The sequence below is a fragment of the Acanthochromis polyacanthus genome, chromosome 4, assembly GCF_021347895.1.
Source record: "Acanthochromis polyacanthus isolate Apoly-LR-REF ecotype Palm Island chromosome 4, KAUST_Apoly_ChrSc, whole genome shotgun sequence".
Classification (NCBI taxonomy): domain Eukaryota; kingdom Metazoa; phylum Chordata; class Actinopteri; family Pomacentridae; genus Acanthochromis; species Acanthochromis polyacanthus.
The window spans coordinates 22,105,538-22,126,178 of NC_067116.1; the positions used below are offsets into that span (position 1 = coordinate 22,105,538).

The window sequence follows — 20,641 nt, forward strand, 5'->3', positions numbered from 1 at the left end:
GACTGGTGCTGTGGTTAAGAGCTAATTAAAAGATAATATTGTGTGGAGGTTTCTGCAGAAGATGGCAATCGGAGGTGAGACACACACATAGAAAATATGTAGTCCTATTGTCTTATTACGCCAAAAACAGTCATTAGCCATCTGAAGCACCAAGGAATCATTATCTGAGCCAACTTCCCTGAATTTATATTGTCTGCTTCACTGAAATATGTATTCAGAGTCCGCATTATAATCCTGTGAAGCTAGGTCTTTGGTATCGAGTCCAAGTTTATTACAAGAGTTCCATCATGTTCAAGTGAAGATCAGATTTAGAGAAGGTTGAACCCAAGTCCAGATCAGTTTTTCCATAACTATAAATAAACATTTAGTAAAAGATGAACAGATATGTAAATCTAAAATGTTTGGTTCAGCTTTGCATGAATGTCTCCACAAATGAGCTCCATTTTTTACAAATGGAAAATATGGATATTACAAAAATATATACACTACTGGTCAAAAGTTGTAGAACACCCCAATCAATTTAGAAACCAAAATGTGTTCTTAACTTTTGACTCATCAGAGTACCACTTTTGACAGATATAACAGCTAAACAGACTTGTGGCATTCTTTCCACAATGGAAATTAAATTCAAATATTCTTTCAAAATCGGCTGCAAAAAATTTTCATAAATGTGTGGCACTTATAGGTTCCTTTGCTTTTACCCTTCAGTCCAGTTCATCCCAAACCATCTGAATGGGATTTAAGTCTGAAGACTGTGTTGCCACTCCATGTTTTCATGTTTTCAAGCTTACCATCTTTTCTTTTTTCCTAAAGTAGTTCTAGCATAGCTTGGATTTATGTTTTGGGTCATTATCTTGCTATTGAATGAACCTCTGACCAACTAGGAACATACCAGAGGGTACTGCATGGCGCTGCAGAATGCTGTGGTAGTCATTTTGGTTCAGGGTTCTTCTCACTTTGTACAAGTCACTGAGCCTGGATCCAGTAAAACGGCCCCAGACCATCACGCTTCCTCCTCCATGTTTGACAGTTGATGTCACACACTCAGGAACCATCCTTTCTCCTACTCCATGGCGTAAAAAAACCCTGTGTGATGAACCAGAGATTTCAACTTTTGATTCATCAGTCCATAATACCTTCTTCCAGTCTTGAGTAGTCCATTGGTGGTGTTTCAGAAGCAAGCCTCTTTTTCTTATTCTGATGTCTTAGCAACAGCTTTTCTGTTACAATGTCAAACCTGCAACTCCAAGTCTTCTCTTCACAGTTGAAACTGAGACTTGATTACTATCACCACTATTAAGCTGTGCTTGAAGTTGTTGTCCTGAGAGCTGCCTATCACCAAGCTGTTGACTCTCAGAAACTTGTCTTCTGATTCTGTTGTGTCTTTAGGTCTTCCAGACCTTTTCCTCTCAGTTTCCCCCAGTTTCTGAGTGCCTTTTGATGGTGAAGAAAACTGTACTGTTCTTCGCAATTTCTCTGTAGAAAACATACATTTTTAAGTATTGTGATGGACAGTCTCTCTTCTATTGTTTATTGACTTTTCCTCATCATTTTTATAGCAACACACTACTTTCTGCAATACAGTACTGTTCAAATAATGCTCTTGACGGTATGGTGCCACGGAATGTTCCAACCCTACTTTTATGCAGACAGAGGGGTTTGTAAGTAATCAAGAAAAGTTGGGACACCTGTAGGATTTGGTAGCAGCAACTTTCAAGTCTTGATCAACCTCCATTGCTGCAGAACAGCTTTAAATTGTTAGCCCATTTCTTCTTTCCTGAACAAGGCCTTTTTTAAAATAATTCTGAAATGTACATTCTTTTTCAGTTTTGGGTAACCTTAGCTTTTTTTTTCCTTTCTTTTTTTTCTTTTTTTTTTTTACAAAGATCCATTTATTGTTAAGGCAGTTCATTGAAGTATTATGTACAGCTAACATAATCCTCATCTTACACAATAACTTTCAACAGAGAACTGTTTCCTTATATTTCAACATACAAACTGTATTATCTTGTTTGTTTTTTTTACCTCCTCTTTATTTTATTATAAATCCTTAGTTGATGCCTTGTTCAAACAATGAACCTCCTTTAGCCCAAATTTCTATTGTTATTTCATCTCTGTTCATAATTCATCCTGTAGGGTTAACTATTCACTCACAGAGGCCATAGCCAAGCAAATTATGTTACCTAAGCCTCCTCGGATTTTCTCTAAAAATAGGCCAGCCTTGATATTCTCTGCCAATTTCTGTTCTCAGTGCTGACTTGAGTTAGTCATTAGATGCCATGCGAGTGGGCAGATCAATACTGCTCATTGATCGGTTCCAGCAGGTGGAGGAAAGGGGCAACAGCTCCAAAGTGGATAGAATGGACCAGAAATAAACATCACTTCCTTATGACACCGAAGGTCAAAGCAGATGATCTTGTCCATTTCTTTAATCTGTTACTATGCATTTAAAAAGTTAATGTAATGAAACTCATTCCTAACTTTGCCAGCTCCTGATGAATTATCTGTATCCATTTGTCACGTCATTGAAACGAAAGAAACCACTTCAATGTTGTAATCATTAACGGCAAATACAGTTCTACTTTGACTTTTAATCTTTAAAATTTGTTCTTTAAATTTTTTTTTCATCTTTCACATTTTTTATACTTACTGTGCTCGTTCTCATTTTGCACCACTCAGGTCAGGACTGCCAACGACTGCTGATGGTTATAAATGGTTTCTCTCCCCTGCACACACTTTTACCAGGTCATTGGCTTCACTGACGCTCTGGCCGACAAGCTCCTTCCATCCCATTGATGTTTCAAACGCTGGGCTCTTTTACTTATATTGGTGCCCTCTAATGGAAGTATGAGCTCTGTCCTTGTGTTGGGCTTAAGGTTGGTCATAGCGATTACGCTTTTGAGGTTGATTTCATACTACAGTAACACCTGTACATTTTCTGCCACAGAATGCTCTCTGTTGAGGACAAATGCGAGGGAGGCTCTGCTGGTTGGATGAACTCAGTGCAGAGTCACATCACTGGCATAATCTTGAATATGTCTTTAAGGCTGCAAACAAGCACTTTCACTCTTAACTCAGCACTTGCTGTCTTGTGATTGCAGAGACTAACAATCAGTAGATGTAAACCCACTCTCCAACTAGCTGACAGTCCATTGTTGCCAGTTATTAGATGGTAATTAATGTAGACTGTGTTGCAGCCAGCTGCCTCTTCTTTGATTTGCCTGCCTTTTTGTTCCCCCCCCCCTCATACAGTTGTCATAATGATAATTATAACTGACAAAGAAGGTTTTTAAAAACGTTGACGCCTACGAACAGCACTGACACAAACCCTAAAAAGCAACTGAAAATGTTGACTTTTAGAGCTATTCATCAACATGTAAAGGATGCTAGGTTTTTGAAACTTGTTGTTGGGACCACCTTTGGGTTTCTGTATGAACATCTGTATCACTGTATATTCCAACTAAAGCAGCATATGATACTGTATATTCTTATGAAGAAACTACAGTCTACTTTCTCATTGTTATTTTTTTAAATTATGATGATTTTCTGTTTTTTGTCAATTATATAATTCTGTAATTTAAAAAAAAATCACCTAAATGTATTTTTTTTGAGATCCAACAAATGCTGATTGTGTGTCTGCATTGTGCACACAGCAGGCACCAGAGAGAATGGGTCAGAGCGATGCTGTGTATGAGGTGGTCAGTCTTCAGAGGGAGGCAGAAAGAAGCAACGAAGAAAGAGGACGACTGGCCTCACCCACTGAGGAAGAGGAGGCTGATGAAGGTACTGAGGTCTTCCTCTTTTTTTTTTTTATCTCTTGCTCTCTTTTCAGTTGCTCAGTATCAACCCCCTCACTGTTGGTTGAATTAATTAATTTAAAGTGGGTTCTAGGTAACAATGCGAAAATTCTTCAAATCTCTCTAAAGCTTTCTCTGTCTCTGTGCATCATTGAGATGCCACACTTGATGTAAGGAAAGCCTTCCTCTCAAAGACACACACTCATACAGACACATGTGCGAGAAGTCAACATTTTATTCTCTCCAAAGCTTGATTGAAAATGTGACCTTGCATTGTTTGGCGCTGTACAAATCCCATGCTGCTTTCAGTATCGGAAAAGAGAGAGAGAGAAAAAAACACCACTTCTGTGTGCCTTCAGAAGCATGAAAAATAATGAAATTGGTTCGCCACAAATAGCTTGTTGGTAGGAGTAATATATATCCTACAGTCACATTTCTTTTCAGTGTGGCGTGAACACTTCATCTAAATGAGATCATATGTCCAGATATGCGCTCTGAAATAGTTTTACCAACACACGCACACATTTGTTCTGTTAATGCTGTCACAAGCATGTGTATACTATGTATTAACAGACATACATCAACAGTGAAGTTTAATTTTGTTGAGACACATAAACATTGGCAAGGATTTATGTACATATGTATGTTTGAAATGTATTTGTAAATGGCAAAGCATGTGATATCAGCACGGCAAGATTATGTGGAATTAGTTTGATACTGGGTTTTGCAACAGATTTTGTGTGTTTGTAAGTGTTGCATTGTGCACAGCAATGAGCTGCAGGTAAAATCTCAAGGGTTTTGGAGAGTTATTTGTGTGATTATGCACGGTTGTGTATGTGCTTGTGCTTGAGCTTGGCCCAATCCTGTTAGCGCTTGTTGGCTTATAGCACTGGAGCGCTGAGGTGTCAAGCACCATCAAACACCTCTCACATGGCCTTTTAGAATGAAGTTAACAGCCTTCTTCAGTCCACAGGAACAGACCGTGGCAGTTGGTGTGCTTTAATCCCTTTTTTTTTTCATGTTTTAATTATTGATGACCCCTTGTTCAGATGAAAAATAAATGACAGGCAACATATGACAGAGAAACAGAAACAATTATTACAATTTTCCTGTTCCAAGTTTTGCTTTTAACCACCGGTCAAAGTGAGTAAAGTTAGAGTGACTTACCAGCCTTGTATTTTGATTAATACCCTGAACATGGTGGGTTTTGGTGAAAGAACAGAGTGGATATTTACCACCAGTAGTAGCAGCGTAGCCAAAGGGATAGAGGTAAAACAGCAGTAACATTAGCAGTAACAACCCTGGTTGTTAGACTCCAGCAGTTTCCAAACATGACCCAGTTTCAGTCCACTACCAGAAACAGGATTGGCATTTCCACCTGACCACTGGGTAGGTAGGGCAGGTGTCACAGATTAGGCTTGGCCACAATTCAGACTGCACGCTTCATGCTAATACTAATTTGGATGAAGGTGCGCACTTGTGTTCATTTTGCTGACTGTTAGTGTGTGTGTGTGCACCAATATTCCTGTGTCAGTTCAGATGATTTTCCCTCTCCATGGTGTGTGAAATTTTATTTCACTGCAGCCAAATGAATGCAAATGGAGATCATCTCATTGACGGAAATATTTTAATTATGAATGTACGCATAAAAAACACCTATTCACTACATTATTATTTTATTAATGCAAATCTTAACTTCTGTGGCTAATATACAGGTTAATTAGTTCCAAATATGTGGGAAACCTGTGACTTTTTAATGTGACACAGATATCTGCAGTTTTATGGTGCAACAATCAAAGCTCTGCAGTGGAATATTGAGGCTGCCTCTGAGAGTGAATCACTTTTTTTTTTTTTTTTTTTACAAAAGATGCCGTTAAAATCGAAACTTTTCATGAAAAGTTTTTAAAAATTGTGATGCAGCAACAGGGGGCCATCTAACTTTGGAGGCTTATCATCATCTGACTGTACTTCATCTCTCAATTCTGTTGTTATATTGCTGCTGTAAACAGCTTTGTGCCTTTTCTCCTTGAAGCGCTAAAATGTATTAACAGAATGGAAGACAAAAATTGTCTCTCCTATGTCTGTCAAATCGACTAAAGTCACGAGTCAGCCGCCAAGGCTGGAGCTGACGGTTTTCAGCTGGCACTGTGGGAGCCACTGAAAGGGCTTTTTCTATAATGTCCCTCTCCTCCCCCAGAGCTGAAAATTGGAGGCGCTCAGGGCTGCGGAGCTGGAGGTCAGCCTCATTGTGTACAGAAATGAATACACTCCTAGTGTAGATGCCACCGCTGCGCACACACTCATTCAATTCATGTGGATATTTTTTCCCTCATGGAAGCTGCAATGTGAAAAATAGGCCTGAAGCTGACATTCTCTTTTTTCTTTGCTTTTTCTTTCAGAGAATGCTGTGTGATTGTTTTTTGTTACAGCGTCTCATGCTCACAAACGCACACAGACAGATAAAAACTGTCTGTTCCTATTTCATATGCATCCACACAAACTGTGATCCTACACATGTTTATATCTATACAGTCCCTCTGTTTTATCAGTTGTAGCCGGAACCACCATATATCTCTAAAAACACAAATACAGAACGATGAGACAAGTAGAAGTTGTTTTAATCAGTACATCGCTTTTAAGCAAAAAGGGTCAAAACCAAAAACATAAAAAAATAGAACATCTTCATTATACAAATAGGAAATTTCTGCTGGTTTTAACATAAACAAAACCGATCCACTAGTGGCTTCAACATCAGAGAAATCCAGTTTGAAAGTAATCCTGCAGTGAATATGCAGTCCCTCTCCAGATTAAAAGGTAACAGTAATGGCACTCGTCTTCACAGTTTCTTTCATCACCTGGTAAGTTGGCAGTGTTATTGGACTCATGCTTCCCTGCAACGTGGCCTGAGCAAATCTGAGGACAGAGGCAGCTGCTTCATGCTGGATCTGAACCATTTGAAACGACTCATCAAGCATTTATAAAGACCTAAAAAGCTCCTGCTGAGGTTGTGAGGATGTATAGGAACAGCAGCGCAATGAGCATAGCGGCAGCATGTTCTGGAGGACGGTATTTGTCTCATTCCTAAAAGTCAAGGCCTTACCAGAGTCTTCATTGGGAGTGAACGATGCCTTTAAATATTTCTTAACATACACTTTATTTTGTTTAAAGACTAAGGCAAACTAGAGATGTTGCTGTAACAGTAAGATGTCTACGCATATTCTTTATTGTTTAGATCATTGGATTGCATGATAAAGACTCTTGACACATGCTGCACTAGGTCATTTTGTCATGGTAGAGAATTGTTTTCGGACATGCAGCAGGACCATTTTCTCACTCCTACTTTATTCAGTATTCAATCACTGTCACTGTCTCAACAGAACTTCTACTGCAGATTTTCTTTTGCCCAACATTCACGTTCATATTTATTTTATACAGATAAACAAGCATTCCTTTTTATTGCTGAGATTAATTAATAAATATATATATATATTTTGCAACCACTTCGATGGGAACATTTAGGAAGAAGATGGATCCTAATTTAATAATACCATGGAGAGCATTTGTTTGTGTGTCTCTTGTAACTATCCTTTTTTTTTTTTAATCTAATGGGTAACACATTTCACCACCTTTTCCAGTTTAATACACATCAATCAGCCACAACTCTGAAACACTGATATTTGAGGGAAATATCACTGATTATCTTAAAGATGGCAACTGTCAAGTTGGGATATATTGGGCAGTGATAAGTTGGTTCTTGAAGCTGATGTGGGCACTGTTCTGCTGGGAAACCTTGAGTCCTGCATTCATGTGCTTGCTACTTTTACATGTACCACCGACCTAAATATGATAGCAGCCCCTTTATGTCAACAGTATTCCCTGATGGGTTATTACAGTAGGACAGTGGTTCCTGCTACACTGCAAACATTGTTCAGGAAGGATTCAAGGAATGTAGCTAAAAACGTTCCTTGAATCCTTCCATTGATCTGCTGCAAAACCTGGTCCAATTCATTGAGACCCCAACTCACAGCTTACAGGACTTTAGGGTGCTGCTCGTAACATGTTGGAGCCAGATACCACAGGACACCTTTTACAGGCCTTGTGGAGTCCATGCGTCGACAGGCCAGCGTTGTTTTGGCAGCGCAAAAATGACGTACACAATATTAGACAGCAGCATACATGCATTACACATATAATGGAACAGCAGTGTTATAAAATACATGTTATCAGTACACTTGCCAGAGATATTCTGGTAATCTGTGTGTGGATTGCATGTGTGTTGGTTCCAGTGGGTGGTTTCTGTGTGGGGACCAGTTCATCTCTCCAGCAGCAGAGCGGGCCAGACAGTCAATTAGTGCTTTTGCATCTAAACACAAGTGGTTCGCTCTGCTGATTGCCTCTTGTCTGCCTCACGAACTGCCAGACAGAAGAACAGCAGTAATGGAAGGTGTAGGCACTGCACACACAGGCACTCCTGCCTCCATTTAGCTGTTTGCTATCAGGATTAACATGTTTAAAAAGAGTAGCATGTGTCAGAGCAGCTTTGTGATTTGCATGTGACTTTCATGTGGTCGAAACGTCCGGGACCTCGGACTCGGCAGAATCAATCTTGAAGAAACACTCAACAAGATTTTTTTTCTACCTAACTCTGTATGCTCCTGTGAAAAAGTTCTAGATTTTAGGCTCTAAGCTCTAAATGTGTATTAACATGTGGGCGTGTCTGTCTCTTTCAGATAGTGACAGTGAAATCTCGAGTGGGACTGGAGATGTTTCCAAAGACTGTCCTGAGAAAATACTGGAGTCCTGGGGAGGAATCCTCAATAGATGGTAGGGCTTCAAAAAAGACAGTGAGAAACCTGGACATTGAGGGGAAAAAAAACATTAAGGCTTAATGAGGAAAACATTTGGAGTCTGGATTGGAGGAGTGATATTGGTTACAGTGAAACTACACACAACTGAATGATGACAAAACAAATCAAATGACAGATATATATAGTAATGTGCTGATATTATGACTTTAAATTTAGTCATATATAAAACATTACAAGCCATGAATTATGTTGACGTTTTAAAATGCAGAGCTTGATTTAGAATTTTAGTGGTGGCTTTAGGGTTTAACTACATCAAATATCAGATGTAACAGTTTTGTGAAACGCGTTAAAGGAACCACACATTTGGAGTAGTTTGGTTTTATTGTAGAGCGCCTTTAAAACATAATACAAGTCACAAATTAAGATTTTCAGCTCTTTAGCTCCCTCATCTACAAAAGCATGATGATGTGACACATCAGTGACGAACAGTAAGTTAAGCCATCCTTTCCTCATACAGAGTGCGATGTACTGTGCACAGGCCCGCTCCATTATGGCAGTTAGGTTGTTTTATCCTCTCAGTTTATATGATCTATGTACTCAAACCAAAGCACAGACTTGGCACTTTAATGAAGTCTCATGTTTTTTTCCCCACATTTAAACTGCAACACAAAGCCTAAAGAGCAGAAAACATGCACAGTCCACGTTCTTATTCTCTAAACACTATTTCCCTTAATTTATCTGGTATAACCCAAACTGTCTTTTGTCATACTTTGAGCTTTGACAAGAACCAGCACTGATACATGCAGCTTTTTATGCATACATACATGCATACATTATTAACTGAATAAAAGATGATTCAGGCTTTTCGTTTGAGTTCCCAGCCTGTTTTCGTGCTGTTGCATCAGCACAATGTAGTGAAGCTTATTGGGAAATTGCTTTCATATGGTCTCAATAAATGCATTATGATGAGATTTCAAGCATCATTAAAAAGAGCTGACAGTGTGTTTTCAAAAGCAGATTTTTGTTCTCATGTGGGAGCAGAGCACGGCTGTTAATATTCCAGACAACAGTGTTGTACTTGGTAGTTTTGTTAGTGAAGTAGTTCACGAATAAATACAAGATGTGTTATTCGGGGGATGGTATAACTACTACTGTAGTTTATAAAGCAATGCCTCTGTAATTAACTGACTACTGTAATCAGCACTGTGGGTCATATTGTAATTGCATTTAAGTGAGTAAGAGAACCTTTAGCTACTGTAGCAGGAATGTGGGAGAATCGCACAATGGCAGAATTTTGTTGATCAGCTCCCATATATTTGTGTGTGTTAGTATAACGAGATGTTCAGTCAGTCATCCTTACTTGGCAACCAAAGTAAGGAACAGCCTAAATACATGTTGAAATAATTAAAATATAATTAATAACCACTTTGTTTTTTAGACTAAATGGCATTTATTTTGTACGGCGTCAATACTGCAGAGTGACAGACCTACACCTGGGCACTTGAGTGACTCGATTGGTCTTGTGCTGTCACTCCACGTGTTATCGTGTCATACCTACAGGACATAATAAAGTCAAGTAATTATCAAATCTGTCCAGCTGCATTTCAATATAATAGTGAAAGTGGCTGAACCGAATTGAGTGACATTTTGAAATCATGGATTACTTTTGTCTGTGTGTGTACCAGGCATGGGAACCTGTCCACTCGTCCAAAGGGTTTGTCCTCATTGGTTCGCAGTGGCATTCCTGAGCCACTCAGAGCTGAAGTCTGGCAGCTGCTGGCTGGTTGCCACGACAACCATGACCTGCTTGAGCACTACCGCATCCTCATCACCAAGGTAAACTCACACACACACACACAGACCAGGGAGGGACAGCTGCTTATGAGAAGTTGCGTTTATGATCCAAATGCTGAGACAAAGCATGTCCTGGGTGTTTTCTAGCTGCCCACATATATGCTTGAGTCTGTGAATAAACGTGAAAATATATTTTTATAATCGTATCCTGATTAGAGGGCTGTCAAGACAACAAGCTTTTAGTGGTTGCGATTGAATCTCGCATGTCAGCTGTAGCTTAAAAAGTGACTCCTAACAAAAGTCAAGAGTTAGTTCGACTTAGAGCGATATGTAGAGTCGTCTTTCCTCTTGTTAATATTATAGTACCCACGCACTACTTTGGTTAGAATATGAACCTCGCGCTGTCTGTATTTTGTCATTTTCTTGTGCGTTTGTTACTCACGCCTTACATTGATGGTGCATTGGTTCTTCCAGGTGAAGTGGTTGTTGTGTTTTGTTGGAAACCGGATGTGTGGTGTGAACCGTTATTAGATCATATCACTTTGATGAAAATATTTGTCCCTTTTGTGTGCAGTTATATGTCTGACCAGCATCACTGATACTGCAGTTCATTAGCGCTGTTCCTCTGAACTGTGTGTCAAGTCAGAGAACACTTTAATTTAGCGGTGACATTTAAAATGCATGCGGTACTGTCTCAGGACAGCTCGTGCTGGCTCTTTGGCCTGCCAGAGCGTGCAAGGACTGAAAGTGAATTTTTGGACCTTTTAAGACTGTGTTCGCTTATAACCTATTTGTTGCAGTTGGTTGATCAATTAAATTTTGAATGGTGATGGCGCTGCAAGGCTGAGTTCTGTTGCAACACACCATCTGCAAACTGAATTCCGATCTGTTGAGGTCAGGTTCTTATGTGACGTTGATGCTGAGAACCAATAGATTAAAAGCTTGTCATTCAGACGGATTTCAGGACATATGTTGCTCCACTGTCTCGGATTTTTTCAGTGTTTACTTATTTGCTATTTGAGAACCAAAACATTTCTGTAAAATATTTTTGGCAGTATATTGCGAATCTCATATGCTTTCAGACCTGACAATATTTGTATTTTCTCTCTTTAAAAAACATCTTACTCAAGAAGCCAATTTAATGGTTTAATATCTCCAGAAATGTAATTCCTAGAGCCATGAAATTTAATGAAGACAGACAAATATGGTGCATCAAATACAAATCATTGCATGGCTCCAGCAAATGCCAAATTTTCTTCATTGCCATTTGAAAATGAAAACAAAGGCAAATCAAGCTTCCAGTTTTTCCTATTTTGACTTGTTAAAATGGTAATATGGATTCATTTGTATGACCTCAAAACTTCATTAAATGTGCAAAGTTACCATTTGCTTCCATCTTGTCTTCATGTTAAAAGATATGAGGCTTATGTTGCCTTATGAACATTGAGCAGAGACACCCATCAGGTATTATCAGATAGAGGCCACTTGAACAAGGCCATGTGTGTGACAGTAAAAATCAGCGTCATGTCATGTGAAGATGCTTGTTAAAATAGCAAAAAACTGGGACCTTGGCTGTCCACACATCAAATACTACTGATCCAATCTGCATGTCTGAGCACTCCAGAGTTCCTGTGAACCAAACCGGATAAGTTATATATATATGTGTGTGTGTGTGTGTGTGTGTGTGTGTGTGTGTGTGTGTGTGTGTGTGTGTGTGTGTGTGTGTGTGTGTGTGTGTGTATATGCTACAACAACAAATAACACAAATGGAGATTAGTTTACAAATTCACATTTTTTATGTTTTTTTCCAAAATGATTTGCAGCAAATGACTTATACAAATCTAAAACCTAGTAAACATGCCATCTAACATGTGTAGTACAATACAAATATCATTGTCAGTAGTACCAGCAACCCACAGTAGAAGGTCACAGTCAAGGTTCAAGTTCAGGAGGGCAGAAATGAGAAGAATTTTACATAAAGGCTGATGATAAAATAGGCGAGAATAGCAACAGTTCTGGACTCTGTTGCATATGCTACAGCGCGGCTGTGGCTCAGGTAGTAGAGCGGGTCATCCAATGATCGAAGGGTCGGCGGTTCGATTCCCACTCTGACCTAGTCATGTGCTGTTGTCCTTGGGCAAGACGCTTTACCCGCCTTGCCTCCAGTGCTGCGCTCACAATGCGTGTGAATGTTGGTGGTGGTCAGAGGGGTTGTAGGTGCGGATTGGCAGCCACGCTTCAGTCAGTCTGCCCCAGGGCAGCTGTGGCTACAAATGTAGTTTACCACCACCAGAGTGAGAATGTGTGAGTTAATGAACATCCATCCATTGTGAAGCGCTTTGAGTGGCTAGAAAAGCGCTATATAAATCTAATCCATTATGCTACTGTTCAAAAAATTTGGGGTCACCTTGTTTTTGAAAGAAAATACTTTTTTTCATTGAAGATAACATTACATTCATCACAAATACTGTCTACACATTGCTTATGTGATAAATGACTATTCTAGAAGGAAACAGCTGATTTTTAATGTAATATCTCCATAGGGGCACGGAGAACATTTCCAGCAACCATCACTGTGTTCTAATGCTACATTTTGTCAGTTAATGGTGTTGACAGTCTAAATGATTAGAAAACCTGTGTGCAATTATGTTAGTACATGAATAAAAGTGAGAGTATTCATGGAAACCATGAAATTGTCTGGGTGACCCCAAACTTTTAAACGGTAGTGTATTACCGAATGAATAGATTAGTGCAGGTCAACTGTGGGAATATTACCGCTCTTAATTATGACTTGCCCTACAGTATACTACAGCTTAATGAAATTTTGACACTCCTTTACATGACAATGATGCAAATGCCTGTCCAACATTTTGTAAACCCGTAAATATCTCAGCCTTTGTTTGATATGTTGATATAGTTCATGAATATGTTATTGTCACCTTTGTTTTGTGTACTCTGTGTGAATCTCATTAGAGATTTTTTTCGCCAGTTTTTTTAGTCTCCGAATATAATCAGGCAGTTGTATAACCAAAGTCTGTAACCCACTCTGAGACTGTAAGACCTTTGCAAACATGTATGTAAAGTTACAAAGCCCCACTGGATCAGACAACAGCAGCAGCAGCAGCAGGAGGTGATATAAACACTCAAAGCAGACAGAGATCCTCCTTTTTATTGATAATAACATAGTCTTTCTTTTTGCCACACAGAAGCGGGTGAAACTACCTGCCTCGATCAATAAGCAGAGAGAGAGGCGAATAGATGGAAAGAAGAAAAATTGTGAGAGAGAGGAATGTGAACCCATAAATGTGAGGCTGATGGTGACTGAGAGAAGAAAAGGAATGTGTGTAAATGTTAAGAGAGCTGGCCTAGTGCTCTCCTTTCTAAGTCACAGATTTTTAGTTGTCCTTCACTGCTGTGTAAATTTCTTATTGTATTTCTCAATCTGTCTCTCATTTTTATCTGCCATATTGGACAGTTTTTCTGCTGCTATTTCATTTGTCTGCCTGGTTCCCTGTGTCCCTTTTCTTTCTCTTTTTCCATTTCCCACAATCACTTACTTTTTGTCTTGAGTGCCATCTCTTTTTTTTTATGGCTTACACTCACTTTCTTTGTGTTAACCGTGTTTTTTTTGTGCCTCTCTCTTTCTTTCATTCTCCCCCTCTGCCTCCCTCCCCCCATTCTTTCACGCTCTCGTTACATAAGACCCAGCTTCTGTAGTTCAGCTCCTTTATTCTCATTCCGCTGTCCGGACCACGCCCACATCCTCTGTCTTGCTGGAGTAGTGATGGTATTGATAGGCGGTTGGCGGGGCTATTAATAGCAGCACCAAATGAATGGAACTGAGGGAAGATGGAAGAGGGAGGGTAAAAGGGAAGTGAGGCAAATGATAAATGTCTGTCGTCTGTGCCCGGTGATAACGTTAATGCTGATTGAATTCTAAGTAATTGGACTGCATTCTGTTGGAAATGGTATCCGTGTTGTAAATAAGCACTGTGTCTCACCAGTGGCCCTGTGTTAGAGACCCACACAGAGATTTTTGAAGTCCTGAGAATTCCCAATGTGAGAAGCTTGGGGTTAGCCTAAGTTACTGAGCATTTAACAGCTTGTGGCCCATGGCCGGGTAGGTTGATATCATAGATCGCAAGTGTCATGTTCAGTGTTGAACTGCTCTCGTTTACAGTCATCACACACAGAGTCACAAATGCACACTCAGTCGCACACATTCCAGCCTCAGGGCATCTGAGACATTCACAAATAACTCCTTTCTGGGCTGGTGCAGCACTGTGTTTGGGGTAGGGGTTGGGGGTTTGCTGGTGACATTTGAACAACCTTTTCGTGTCCCTAGAACTGAACAAGCCCAAGGTGTGCTGCCACGCTTGAACCCACAGCTTAAAAAAGCTCTGCCAGCTATTTCCATGGCTGCCTTTCCAAAAACCAATCTCACTCACAGCACAGCTAGTGTGTTAACAGAGGTCAGGATCTCTCCTCAGGTTCGATGACTGGAAGCAGAAGCCTGGAACAGTGGTTTTTCCGCAGAAGGCTGTGAGGACCCTCAGACTGTATGAACCTGAAGGTCTTCCAAGGAGATTGTTTTGCAGAGGGGATTGATTTTTTTTTTTCTTTTTAACTTTTCGTTTCATTGCTTCACACTATCCTACAAAGAAAACTTGTACTAATTATCAGCAGTGGGTTTCATTTGGGGGCTGCACAGTGGAGTAAGTGGTTAGCACTTCGCCTTGCAGCAAGAAGATCCCTGGTTCGAATCCCGGGGTGGGCCTGGGATCTTTCTGCATGGAGTTTGCATGTTCTCCCTGTGCATGCATGGGTTTCCTCCGGGTACTACGGCTTCCTCTCACAGTCCCCAAAAATATGCTGAGGTTAATTGGTTACTCTAAATTGCCCGTAGGTGTGAATGTGAGTGTGATTGTGTGTCTGTATATGTAGCCCTGAGACAGACTGGTGACCTGTCCAGGGTGTCCCCTGCCTTCGCCCGAGTCAGCTGGGATAGACTCCAGCACCCCCCGCGACCCTAATGAGGATAAAGCGGTGTCCATGGATGGATGGTTTCATTTGTATTGAATAGACTCTGATTCTTCTTTTTTTCCCCAAGCAGATATTGAAACAGTCCAATTTTATTGATGCATGTGTAACTGCCTTTTAAAAATAAAGACAACATAATGTTTCTAATTACCATCCAGCTACTCATCACTTTTGCTTTGGGATCTGTGGCTTTGCCATGGCCTAGCCCAAGTGCTTGTCCTCTTAGTTGCTGGATAAATCCAGCTGAGCATATTGTGACTCCAGTATGATTGTGTTTTTATAGAAAAATCGTTGAAGAAATGCATACCAGATAAAAGTTTTTATCTAGTAACTATTATTTTGTGTCGATCATTTCCACTTCTTACCTCATCTTTGTTGGAAAGACCCCCCAAGACAAGAACGAACCCCCCAATTTCTTTCCAAATGCGTAATTAAAAGCAAAAATATAATTCTACCAGGACTGTAAGATGCTTTATATTTTGCTGTCAAATGATATTCAGGCCTGGCGCCAGCTTAGTGATGACATTTAATGTTGGTGTACAATCAAAGGTAGCATCAGTCATGCAGCCAGACTTGAATAATACTACACCCACGCCTGATAACCCACATACAGATACATGGAGTACAATGTACATAAGATAGGCTGCTATGGTAACTGCAAGGGTCTTTGGACTTGCTTGAAGTTGTCTCCATGACGATTCTGTGTCTGCTTTCACCTTTGTCTCAGCATTCTGCTTTAGTTAATTAAGTACTTGATATTTGAATAATTGGAACCTAGGTAGGTGGCCAGCTTCTTATGAATTTCCCAGAGTACTTTATCAACCTTCTGGCAACCACTGCAGTCACTACTGTACAGAATGAGTGCATAGTAGTTTGAATTTTGCCCTTTTCTGACACTGCTTTATGTTATGGTTTACTAGCTCCACTTGCATACGGCAGGGTAATATACATATTAAAATCATAATGCTTGTAACTTTTTCAGTATAGTAGGCGCCGAGTCTTTAAAAACAAAAGAATTACAAAGACTGTTTATGCCAGATTGCTGATGACCCGAAGTATGCATTCATGGATCAATCGATTTATAAAATTCTTTCAGATTATTTCTTATAAACTGACTGGTCATTGCCGCTTTAGTTTATTATGCCATTCAGTGAGTCATTTGATATCATTATATGCACTACACATTTATTTGTAACTTCATGACATAACAAATTCCAGCTTTAGGGATTTTGATGTTTCACCTCTGCCAGACCTAGTAGACCTCGGAAATTCTCTCAGAGCTCACTGATGGAGTTCAAAACCATGCAGTGTGATCAAAGCTGAAAAGCAAAAGTCATTTTTCTTTGGTCTTGCTGTTACCTTTACCTGAAATTACAGTATGGCTGTATGCACAATTACACACTGCGCATACATAAACGTAATTACTCAGTTCAGTTCTGCCCTGCAGAGTTTGAGGTCTCCCATCATTCATGTATGAAAAAAAATCCCCACAAGGGTCTAGCTATTGTCAGTCAAAGCCTTTCACACGATACACACTCCCCACTATCCCATCCTCCTTTATAGTATCTGTAGGCAGCAGCTGCACTGCATGTCCACAATACAGCCAACGCCACTTCCATTCTCCCCTCTTTACAATATAGGCCTATTGACAGCATTCCTTCTTTCTCAGGTCTGTGTGTGTCTCCATAATGCATCCATCCAGCTCCCAATCACATACAGTATCCACAGCAGAAAACCAGAAGGCACCATAAAAGGGGACACAGCCTTTCATCAGCCAACGGTCATTTCTGATGCATCAGTGTCATTTCACTAAACAGATGAACAAGAGAAAACTAAAAAAACAGAATTTGATGGATTATTAGTTTTTCCGCTTTCCCACTTATCAGCATGTGTATATACTGAATGTAGTTGAGATGGTGCAATGAATATATGTATTACATGTTATATTATGAAATGTCTTCTCAGTGCTTTGAAATAAATGTAGAATTTCCCATTTAGATAGAAATAAAAAGTGTGGCAGCATTTTTTTTTAGAGGATATTTGTTGTAACTGTATTTGTGCTACCATACAGTAGTAACTACATCCACTCTGTGTGTATTATCTTAGCCTCCTAGCTGTACTGACACTGATATGACAGCTTGGATTAAGGAGATCCAGCCTCCAGCTTCTTCTTTGGTCACAACACTTCTGTGTCTCAGTCTTCAAACCGACTGTAGCCTCACAGCTGGAGTAGTGCTCTGCTCTCTTTTCTTTGTACTGGTGAGCAGCACCAGCTTGTATCTCCTAATTCAATAAATCTGAATGACTTGCCACGAACAACATCATTAATATTTTCATCTTGATGCTGAATTTAGACTTGTTTTGTCCAGGAAGCATGTAGCAGGAATGCTGTTTATATACCATTTGGAGTCGGATAAAATGCAAATCTGCTCCGTTATGCAAGAAAAAACATTCAGCATAGTCAGTAACATAGTACTCCATACCCCAGGACATACAGTAGTGACACATCCATAATACAGGACAGCAGCCTGCTAACAGGACCTATTTAAACAATCTTTGTGTTTTTCTTTGGCGAAAAAAACCCCAGTCAGATGAAGTGAATGTACAAGGACTTGTTTACAGTTTACATTCACATGACGAAGAGATGCACATTACATGCTGACCTACATGGCACATGGAGAATAGGAGCAACAGGCTAATGAATATAAATATCTCAACCTGAACGGTCAGACAGGCCTTCACCGCCATGTGGCATGATATTGAATGAAGATGATAGATGGTGATTTCAGTAGGCAGCCTGTCTTTGACATTTAGTTCCTCTTTACCATTCAGCTGCTGTAATCTCAATGGAAGCAGCATACATGGTGACACTGTGCTGGAGGCCAAAATGGCAGAAATATTTTTAACATTAGGAAATTCAACTGTAGCCACTTAAATGTGATGATTACAGCTGTAACGTTGATCTCCAGATACTGCAAGCTAACTTCTTAACGTTAACAGTCTCATATGCCATTGCTGTTATATGTTACATAATAATGTGCCATCACATCTGTTACTTCCAAAAACAATAATCACAGCTTTCTGGTTGTTGTTGTTGTTGTTTTTATGTTTACTGCCTTATGTAACTACTGTCACACTTTCTGCGTTCAGTGACAGAGATGTGACTGTAAAAATGGTGTCAGCATTTCAGTAAAGTGAACATGGTACACCGATACTTTCCAAACGTGATGCTGGTCTGTGGCTTTTTTTCACTCCAGGATGCTAGTGAGCCAAGAGATGTACAAGGACTAACATCTGGAATTCACTGGATTTGGTGTGAAATGATCTCAGTCTCTACAAGGAATCCATGTTTTGATTTTTGGCAAATAGTGTCAGTGTATGACGTCAATTTCACTGTCTTAGTGATAGACAGTCAAGCTACACTCCAGTCAGTGACTTCTAATGTTGTCAGTACTTCAAATTCTTCGTCTTCTGTGCTGTAAACCTTGGAAGTGAATCCAAACAAAGGTTGACCCACTCTTGATAAATATAATACTGACTTCTGTTGCTAAGCTGTTTTAGTGTTGGTCTATTGATGTGCTAGCTGAAGGTCTGTATCCATGCAGTGAGCCAGCGGTATTCTGCCCCTCTAAACACCTACCCAGTCCCAAGACTCTTGAACAAGGGTGTTATTAGTGATCAGACTTACAATACAGAAACCACGACACATTTTGCTTTATTAGGAAAATAAATTCCTTGATAGCCAACATCTTGTAAACCAGTGAGCCACTTATTACAGAGGCTACCATATACCAGCAAATAATGTTCATGAGACTTTTAGTTGTAGGAATATGACCCTTTTCCTTGGCTTTGCTGTACCAGTAGCTTTGTAATTAAACAATAAGATGCCGTCTACACACATTAAAATAGAAATGAATAAACTCCAGGCTTATGGCAAGTATAATGTGGCAGTGCACATTTATCCATAATTCTATGACTTTGTGTAATTAATCATCATCCATTAGTTCTTAGCGGACCAGACAATTCCTTTATCTGTATCCGCTTCCTCGGCTACAACGGTGAACCCAGCATGATAAGCGGAGGGCCACAGTTCCCTCTGAAATCTGAAAAAAATCCTGTTTTTGCTTCTTGTCAATGTGTCTGATCCCTTCCAGGCAAACTTGTGAGTTAAAAGGCATCCAACACACGAAGACGATTCCTGGACTGTGAAGATTTCATTCATCACAAAACAAATATGGACCTCTGATAAATACTAGAAGAATTTAGTCTAATGTCCCATAAGAAATAATAAAATTGTCATTAGTGCCATAATAGATGTCCACTGGCTGACTGGATTATTGAACAAGCACTTGTGATGTATTATCTCTGAATATAAGGACATTTGTACATTATTTCCCATATTTGCATATTAACAGCCATCATCCTTATCAACAGATGTTCAGCACCTGCTTGTGTTAAAGGACTTTCATCTTCCCTCATTTTTTTAAACCTTTTTGAACAGCAAGACTCTATACTAATATCACTTGAACAGAGCTTACGGTACTGGCTGTCCTTTGGTTAACCTTCAGGAGCAGGCTGACTGCTGTAAGTTGTTGCTTGACCATTAAGTATTATTCATTTTGTCTACATAAGGTCAGCAATGTGTTATTGATTTATTGAATCAATTTATTGAAAAAGGTTGTTGACAATCTTTGGATTGTTTTCATTTGTTGTTTTTTTCCCCGAGAGTGAATTTTTTCATTTGTTTTGTTCTTATTTAATTGATTGATTGGTTCAGCACCATGTAAAGTGTGCTCCATAAAGATGCCACATACGTAAACTGTACTTACCTAATGGCCTCCCAGCCAAACACCTTTTAATGTAGATGTAAACTCCCTGCTTATGCTGACACATTGCTGTTGAGACTGATATCAGCAGGAGCCCAGGGGTGGAGGAGGGTGGGATGCTGGGAAGCCGTGAAAGGTGAATCAGCCTCCACCTTTGTTTCCAAGTGGCCCCGCTGGCTTTGTTTTGGAGCGGAATGAATTATTAACGGTGGCCTTCTGGTCGTGTTTTTCATCAGTGTCCACCTCCAAAGGTAAAGAGCACCATGTTGAGAGATCTCCATTGACTGGCTCCTTCCATAGTACCAGCAAAAAACCTGACCTTTTTTTTTTTTCAATCTTCATTTTTTCTATTTTTAGTTTGTCTCCTATCCTTCTG

General features: G+C 39.8%; 1 protein-coding gene across 3 annotated transcripts in view; it reads left to right on the plus strand.

Annotated features, from left to right (window-relative positions):
• rabgap1l (RAB GTPase activating protein 1-like) overlaps positions 1-20,641 on the plus strand; it is a 129,321-nt gene that overhangs the window by 24,660 nt on the left and 84,020 nt on the right. For all 3 annotated transcript variants that reach the window (XM_051947207.1, XM_051947208.1, XM_051947209.1), the window contains 3 exons: positions 3,654-3,783; positions 8,528-8,621; positions 10,291-10,441. In XM_051947207.1, the coding sequence (XP_051803167.1) occupies positions 3,654-3,783; positions 8,528-8,621; positions 10,291-10,441 (375 nt within the window). The remainder of the gene's footprint in view (positions 1-3,653; positions 3,784-8,527; positions 8,622-10,290; positions 10,442-20,641) is intronic.